Source organism: Platichthys flesus, chromosome 15 (genome assembly GCF_949316205.1).
Source record: "Platichthys flesus chromosome 15, fPlaFle2.1, whole genome shotgun sequence".
In the NCBI taxonomy this organism is placed as follows: domain Eukaryota; kingdom Metazoa; phylum Chordata; class Actinopteri; order Pleuronectiformes; family Pleuronectidae; genus Platichthys; species Platichthys flesus.
Genome location: NC_084959.1, coordinates 21,125,828 through 21,134,549, shown reverse-complemented (window position 1 = coordinate 21,134,549; position 8,722 = coordinate 21,125,828). Strand labels below are relative to the sequence as shown.

General features: G+C 42.4%; 1 protein-coding gene across 1 annotated transcript; it reads left to right on the top strand.

Moving 5' to 3' along the window:
* Positions 1 to 261: 261 nt before the first annotated feature.
* Positions 262 to 8,476, top strand: LOC133970215 (myb/SANT-like DNA-binding domain-containing protein 2). Its single transcript, XM_062407110.1, has 4 exons — positions 262 to 1,172; positions 3,873 to 4,128; positions 4,223 to 4,286; positions 4,837 to 8,476. Exons 1-4 carry the CDS (start codon positions 744 to 746, stop codon positions 5,753 to 5,755), a joined length of 1,668 nt encoding a protein of 555 aa, XP_062263094.1. The 5' UTR covers positions 262 to 743; the 3' UTR covers positions 5,756 to 8,476.
* The last annotated feature ends 246 nt before the right edge of the window (positions 8,477 to 8,722 follow it).

Below are 8,722 nucleotides of genomic sequence, written 5' to 3'. Positions count from 1 at the left end.
AGCCCGAACATTTTGATATATATTTTTATTTCATCAAATTGGACTTACAGAGACAGACATTCATGAAATTACTTCCCATTTTGCAATTTGTCCTAAATGAAAAGTCTTAACTGTTTGGGGAGCTCCGGAGCTTCACCACAGGTCAAGCAATCAAACCTAACCACTGTAACAACCCCGGCTCAGAAGTTGTGACAAAGAGAGAGGGAGACACTGGTTGAAAGCCAAAAATGAGTAAACTATTTAAATAAAAGTTTGGTCATATCCAAGTATACAAAGTTTGTGAAGAAGGACTCACTTTCTTCAATTGTATTGGATTTGGCTGCAATGCTGTTTACCCCAATAACTCCAAAAGTGCTGTGGGGAATCAAACATTTCCCCCACCTCTCGGTTGGCATAGTGGTGTGTAGTTAATGAGTGAATTATCATTTTTGGGTGAAATCCATTTAAATAGCCACCGTCAAGCCCAAACTGGCATGATGGCCACCCTGGCCCCCTCAGCAGTATCATCAGTTTTGGGGTAAAAGCAGTGAACTGTGCTGTGGGGTGGTGACAAACTCTCCTCCGCCCCTGTATCTGTCCACAGATGTTGGTTTGTTAGTCTGGGTTTCCTTTATTTACCTGATACCTTACAGAATCCACCTCTCCACAACATCTCTCCCACACAGCCGGTGATCCACGCCGCATTTTTCTCCGCTCTTTCCCGCACGTCACATTCCCCCCCTCCCCTTAGCAACAGAGGAAACATGGCGGCGTCCAGTAACGCGGAGCATTCTCCAGAGATATCGACGCCGTTGAAGATCCCGAAAACCGAGGTGCCATCCCCCGAGTCGGAGGATTTGAGTGACAGCAATCAATACCACTCCAACCCCCCGACGCCGAACCGCTTCTCGCCTCTGAACGTTGGCTCGGGGGCCGCGGGCCGGACGGCGGCCTCATCCTCCAACAGCTTCACCGCTTGCCGCGGGATGTCGTGGACCCCGTCCGAGACGAACGCCCTCATCGCGGTGTGGGGCAACGAGCGGCTGACGGAGGCGCGGATGCAGCAGCTGGAGGTGGCGGGCACCGTGTTCTCCGGCAAGGCCCCCGGTCCTGCCATGTACGAGCGGGTGTCCAGAGCCCTGTCGGAGCTGGGATACGAGAGGACCCCCTCCCAGTGCAGGGAGAGGATGAAGGTAAATGAGGTTATGAGGACACAACAATCGCTGGAGGGGCTGCACGCTCCCCCTGCTCTCACCTGGACCTGTAGCTCTGTAGCTGCATGGGCTAGCAGCTGCTGCCGTGCAGGTTGTAGACAAACAGGAGCTGGACGTGTTCACTTCAATACACCAGCTCACATGTTCTCATCCCCAGCAGCTGACCAGACATCAGACATGCATGTGCAGCTTAGACACGCAGACAACCCACGATGCAAAACTCTAGTCTCCTAATAAGCTCCCACATTAAGGAAATTGGGAATTTGTTGGAACACCTCACTTTTCCATGCAGCATCAGTGGCTCCATATTTTAATAAATACATTGGATTGTATTTTATTTTTATTTAGCTGAGATGTGTCCATATGGTGATCACTCAGTGGACATTAGCTGTGGGTTTATGAATCAAAAGGATGTAAAATCAGTTTTATTCAAATCGCGAGACTGGTTCGCTCAGGAAGAGTTGGCAGTGTTGTTACGGAATCAAACCTTTGACCGAAGTTTTGATTGAATAATTCAGGCATTCATCTGTTCACACACCTTCCTACATGTAACAACCAGATAAGTTATTAAATATAGTGTTAGCCTTCATTGTCAGAAAGCTGCCAGACATGCACTGAACTCCGCGGAGCCTCCGTATTTTCTCAGGAGGTGTGAATGCAAATGTCAGAGTGAGAGGCTCTGCAGTTTCTGCTGTCACTCTTTGCCATGGCCCCCCAAGTATAAAGACCGTGGACATCCAGCAGGGGAAGCGCCAGCTAGACTCACTGCGAGCAAGGGGGGTTGAGGAAACTTAAAACTTGATGCAAAAATGAAAAAGACAAAAAGAAAACAAATAAATCCTGCGGAAAAAGTGGTGTCATACACATAGAGGATGCCAACTGACACTGAATAAATCTAAAGTAAATCATATGATCTCTGCAGCTGAGTTAATGCTCAACTGAATAATCAGGAGGATTTGATGCTGTTGTAAACTTGTCTGTGCAGAGAACCGTTTAGCTGTACCCAAACTTGGGTAAACTCTGTAGCCAATTATCTGGATTTTACCCGCAGGTCATGTCTGAAAAACGGCTAAACTCTCAGTGCTCTATAATATAGAGCACATGGATATTGGAATCCAATTCAGGGAAATGTCATATGATTATAGAGTCTATATTCATATGCCATTTCCCTGAATTTGACTCAATTGCATTGGATTCCAATATCCATCCATACATATATACATGCATACATACATTTTGAGCCAATCCCAGTTTACATTGGGGTAAAGGTAGGGCACACTTTGGCAGGTTGTTTCGCATTAGTCTTTAACAACCTGAAATTATGTTCTTCTAAATTTGAATTCCATCTTAGTATGAAATAATTTAAATATTAAATAAGTGTGTACTGCAGATCTGATTATATGATCAAATTACACATATATACATTTAGGAATGCAACATTCAGACTTAGCATCTCAAAAGGGTGTTTACCTCTTGTTCTTACACCTGAATGTGTGAGCCTCACCGTGCACTGTGATGTACAGTATGTGCAGTTAGACACTTGGGAGGCTGTTTTCACATTTACCTGCTCATCAGTTCTGGATTGTTCAATGATGGACAGGAGACAGAGTTGCTAACAAATGATTGAGCTTGTCAAATATATACCAGATAGATACAAAAAAACTAGAGAGATGATCATAGCCTTCAAGGAAAGTTGAACATGTGAGCCTTAAGGGAAGGGGAAGAAGGTAGAACAGGAAGAAGTGGTAATAATCTTTTGTTTCATACTCTCTCTATCACTGGCCGCAATAGAAACAAATATATCAGACAAAGTAGTTCTCGCAGCTCCTTCGCCTCGCTCACTTGAATTAGTGTTAAGGGATGAATCTCACCCAGCTGCTCCTCTCTTTGAAGAAGTGTCCTTTGGGAGGCGGTTTAGAGATCTCCCTTTCATATCTGAGCCCTTTAAACTACTTTCTCTGAGGCTATTTACTCTTGAAGTTGAAATTTAAGGTACTTTCTTTTAGTTTATCATTTAAATTGGCTTTTTTTTTTGCTGTACTGTTTATTATGTTTTGGTTATTTGAACACTGAATTGTAAGCCTCAGGCACAGTTATATTGTTTTGTGCTTTTTTTCCTCCTTTGTTTTGTGGCAACTTGGGTATTTAAATACATTCTCATTTATCTGACTTTCTTTTAGCATTTTTGAATGAGCTCATCAAGTTATAAATTTAGTTATTGTTATTATAACAAGCAGAGTATTTAAACGTAACCCTTGATGATTTGTTTTGATCCTTTTCACATGTGATAAAATGTTGTCGCAGTGTTTCAGACGTCTCAACAAAAACTGCAGAAAACATAAAACTGTGCTGAGTCAACCTTTGCTAATTGACACTAATCACAAACAGAACTGTCTTCATTTTCAGATTAAAAGTATGGCTCAGCACATGCAGGTCATTTGCAGATTCGTTGATCCCAACTCAAAACGTATTGAAGCCTGCGGCGAGATAATCATTTGCTATAAACCTGAAAAACTCGGTCGGCTTGCCTATAAAAGTTTACAGCAATATATCTCGTCTTTGTGCCTCTGAGTCACCACGGTGTAGAACCATCCAAATGAAACAGCCGAGTAATAATTGTTTGTTTTCACTTCTTATGAGCAGCCTGAAGTCACTGACTTATCCTCCCATCACAAACAGACACTCCGCCGCTGTTACAGCCGTGTGAAGGAGCATGGCATCGGTAAAAGGAAGAGCAGCTACACTATTGAGCAGCTGGAGAAAGTGTTTGGTCAGGGAGGCTGGGACTCCCAGAGCTGTGCTCCGGTGCTGATCAACAGCAGCGGCCTCTACCAGGAGATGGAATCTGATGGCAGCACCCTGGAAGACTTCTCCCAGGAGGACTGGTGCAACCAGGTGCTGGACTCGGCTTTCCAGGAGGGAGACATGGAGACTGGTAAGTGTGTCATCGAGCCGCGGCCAGATAGCCGTTAGCGACTCGAGGATGGTGCATTTAAGCTAAGATTTGTACTTGTTTTGTTCCCCTTCAGACGAAATCCAGGTGCCTAAAAACAGAGCTCTGCAGATTCAAGCAGAGCTGTCAGAGCAAACCCAGTAAGTCACAACAAAGGCTGACTTCACTGTGCTTCTTTAAACTGAGCATGTTTGATAAAAAAGCTTTGTGTTGTAAGTTCACTAAGATAAATATGGCCTTAGCCCGTAACTATAGTGTAAAAGTACAGTAATTTTTTAAACCTAAAAATTAAGTTAACATTCTCAAATGTGTGTGCACTTCTGTCTGCCACACTGTCTTTTCTTGATACTTCCACTTGGAGTCGCCAAAGCCTGAGAGTTCAAGTCAGGGTTTAAAAAAATCTCCATAAGTCTGGTTATTGTTCTCTTGTTTAAGTGTATACTTCTATATACTGTACCTATATATATTCAAATAGGAAATGATCATATACAGAGAGTATTTGATATTATTGTTACATTAGTTGTCATCATCTGTATAGATGTTTGTGCGTAAATATTTATTAAAGCTGCTGTTTATATAAAAGTGAGTTCTTACCATCAGTAGCTCTCCAATGCAGGCTAGTATGTCTGCTTCTTGTACAACCCTTTCTCAAATGAAAAATATTTATTGCTTCATTTTTGTTCTCTGCAGAAAAAGGGGCATGATGCAGACTGTGATGCGTATCCTTGAGTCAGTGGAGCTGAAATGGGAGCACTTCCAAACGTGGACTGAGTTCTCACGGCTGCACCTCTCCAACAAATTGGCCATCTTTGGCGTGGGCTACAACACGCGCTGGCGTGAGGACGTGCGCTATCACTATGCTGAAATCAGCTCGCAAGTGCCACTGGGCAAGAGGCTTCGCGAATACTTCAACCCAGAAAAGCCTGAGGGTCGAATCATCATGACCAAAGTTCAAAAGATGAACTGGAAGAATGTCTACTATAAGTTTCTGGACATCACCATCAGCGAGGCCCGCTGCCTGGAGCTGCACATGGAGGTGGACTGGATCCCTGTGTCCCAGTCCAGGGCAGCAGGTGGCAGCAAATGCACATGGCACTACCTCCTTCCTGGGGACATCCCTAAGGCATACGGACTCTACGCTATCGGCTATGTGGCAGTGTCTAGCTCAAGCGACACTGGTCTGACCTCTCCCCAGGGTGACAGCGAAGACCACAGCTTACCTCAGTGCGAATCAGAAAACTGGGCTCTGAGCCAGGCTGATGGAGAAGGAGCAGGGCAGGGTGACAGGACTGGGGCTAAAGTCACTTACTGCTACTTGGGCATAGCTGAGGATAGGACCGTACAGCAGTGTCTCTTCCAGCACTTTCAGGGTTCTGCCAAACACCACGTCCATGGTGAACCCTCTGCCATGACGCATTTCCTCCAGGAGAACTGCAGCGGCGGTGTCTCGAGTTGGGACGCGGGAGGCAACGACTTGTCGCAGCGGTTTTCTATTTACATAAAATTCATTGAGGTGGAGCTGGACTTCCTCTCAGCAGGGTCCCTGGTGGAGTGCCTCGAAACCGCTGTGGGTTATCCCTTGAAATACAACAACAGAGAATCATCATAACTACACACCACAACAGTGTTTATGACTTGTGCTCACTGAAGATTTATTTAACAAGTATAACAGCCAGCGAGGCAACATGAAAGGTGACCAACTCTGTTACACAGCATGGATGTGTTCAGGATTCTGGCATATTTTTGCTGTTTCTTTTGAGCTGACTTTTCTTTCTTTCTTATTACTTCTAAAAAGAATGACAGTGCACATTATGTCAGATATGTTGTGTGGAAAAACGGGAACAGTAGGTTAACTATTGAAGTATGTACTTATTATTTTTCTGCTAATGTGCACTACAAATGTTTTTGCTGCTTGTTGAGTGTCAATGAACATTGCTTCATCATGGAGCGGGGGGTTGGCAAGGTGACTATTGCAGTATGCATCTGTCTACCTCAGTAGGATGTAGCAAACCAGGCTGCGAGGGAACCATAGCCTGGATTTATTCTTCAACTGCCTTCACTTTGACTGTTGAAATCTGGACCTGAATTCACAAAGCATCTAAGAATAATGGTTTATTTACATCTTATGTTTTTTTTGCAAGTGTTACTGGGCTGAAGCTAGAGGATGCTTCTATGCAAAATAGGGACAAAGGGTAACAAATTTGTATTGGCCAGTGGGAATATGTTTACCCAGCAGAGTGAACATCAGACGCACTCTGCAGCATCATGCTTTTCACTCTGTTTCAGCTCAGCACATGGAACAACACATGTCACTTTAGTCTCAACGTGTTATGACCGAATCCAAATGGAAAATGACCGCCAGTGTCAGCTACTGTAAAAGGATGAGATTTAAATCACAGCGTCTTAGCCACTTCCTGCTGTTTGAATGTCAGCTGGCCTCATTGGCTCCCTGCACTCCATTTAATCCTGTTTCCTGCCCTCAACCAGATGTTAAAAAAAAAAGTCATGGCAGAATGTCTACATTTAAGCTGTCTTGGTTATTTTGATGTGTCTTACTAACCCTGTTGCATGATCTTCCAATGATCTAATGCACATTCAAATACTTGAATATGTTTGCAGTTTCAGAGTTTTGCTCCAGCACAAGCAAAGTCTGTACACATTCACTTTGCTTAAGATGATCAAATACTGCCTGAACAGAAAGGACATCATTAATTGCTTCTTCTGCTACACACTGGATCGTAAATATACCATTAGACAATATGTATTGGGAGCCAGTACTCTAGAGCATCTATAGCTGCACTCATGGATTTGTGTGTCAGTACAAAGCTGTGTTAACTAAGTTACCAGCTCCTCTCAGATACTGGTGTTTCAAATACACCATTCTTACAGAAAATACAGAATGTGCAGGTGTTTTGTGATAATCTGCTCGTGTGCAGGTGCAAATCAAGCCTATGACTTCAGGTCAGGTTCTGACTATAAGCTGCAGAGGTTAACTCACATTTAACCAATAATCATACTGAGTTCTTTCTGAACATGATTCCAGAGATTATGTGCAATGTGCCAGGAAAGACTGTGGAGAAAAATCAAACGATGGAGAAGTCCACGATGAATCGATGTATATAAAATCTACCTTATATATCTAAAATATATATTTAAGATTATCAATGTTCTTGAGCATTCCGGCTTTTGCAAACTTGCAGTGTTCATTTGTTTGGGTATACAGCATATTAAGATGAATATAATATTTTCTAATTTATTGGTTGACACAATGTCTTGTATGTGATTGTTTTGAAGTCACCGTCTTGTATGTTTACATGTTTAAAAAACAATAAATGGGGCACTCACTGACATTTGCCACACAGTGGAAATTAGATTGTGTATAGTTGTTTTTACTTCTGCAGAACATTGGAGTAATACTGTATCCCGCTGTTGTATGGCTCATGTGCATGTAGATTATTAGAAATGGTTCTAAATCTTGTCATGTCGTGTCCTTACTAGTCAATCGTTCAATCAAATTTGTATAGCCAAACAATTTGTCTCATAGGGCTTAACATCCTCCTCTGTCCTTGCTCAACAAGAGTAAAGAAAAACCTAATAACAGGGTGGAGGGGGACAGAAACCCAAAAGAGAGCCTCGTGTGAGGGATCCCTCTCCCAGAACGGACAGAGGTGCAATAGATAGTTACAGATGACAATGTAGTCTAACACACACAAATTGCAGTGTGGATTGATTAAGATGTAGGAAGTCATTCACCCAGGTGGCCAGGAGGTGGCCATAGACAGCCACTGTGGAAAATTCCTACATGTGCCGTCAACTGTTGACTGTAACATGGTGTCACAGAGAAATCTAATCTGTACCCGAAGGCGATATGAAAGACATGAACATAGGATAAAAGATAAATCTCTTGAATGGGTCAACTGACACTGTGCATGTGTGTGACGGACACAAGGACACAATGCCACTGACCTTTACGAAATGAGCCTTTAGAGCTGGATCAGATATTAGCTACTTCATCACTGACCTCATCAGAAATGATTTAACTTAATACAGTATTAAACAATATTATAAGCTAACAAAATCATCTATTTTTAGATTGAACAGTTTACATTAGGTGACGCTACAATAGACAGAACCACAAGTATTGTGTTCTGCTCTTTGTTTGTTAGTAATTAATGTTACATTTTTCCATTCACTGTTATATTTACATTGTAGGTGCAAAATGAGCCTGTGAAATACATTACATTCACATAGTGTGAATCAATATTTAATTTTGCTCTGCTCTTGTATATTTTATATTTGCGTTGTGCTGTGTAATAGGCTTTTCATTCATGCTGTACAACATGCATTAAAAAGGATTTATTTTTCAAAATTACATTTGATTATTTGGATCAGTGTTTTGTCATCTAATCAGTTTGCAGAAAATATTAAATTAAAACTGGAAATGTTCTTTATCATTTATTTGTTTTTGCACTGTGGAAGTTAGTCCTTTAGAAATGCATTAAATGTCATTTAGCTGACGCTTTTGTCCAAAGCGACTTACATTTTTAGAACACTCAACATTTATGAGGGGCCATTT

What these genes read in the sequence shown, in the direction of transcription:
- LOC133970215 (XM_062407110.1), top strand. Translation starts at nt 744, where the DNA reads ATGGCGGCGTCCAGTAACGCGGAGCATTCTCCAGAGATATCGACGCCG. An exon ending in AGTGCAGGGAGAGGATGAAG is followed by an intron (nt 1,173 to 3,872) that starts GTAAATGAGGTT and finishes CATCACAAACAG; the next exon opens with ACACTCCGCCGCTGTTACAG. An exon ending in GAGCTGTCAGAGCAAACCCA is followed by an intron (nt 4,287 to 4,836) that starts GTAAGTCACAAC and finishes TGTTCTCTGCAG; the next exon opens with AAAAAGGGGCATGATGCAGA.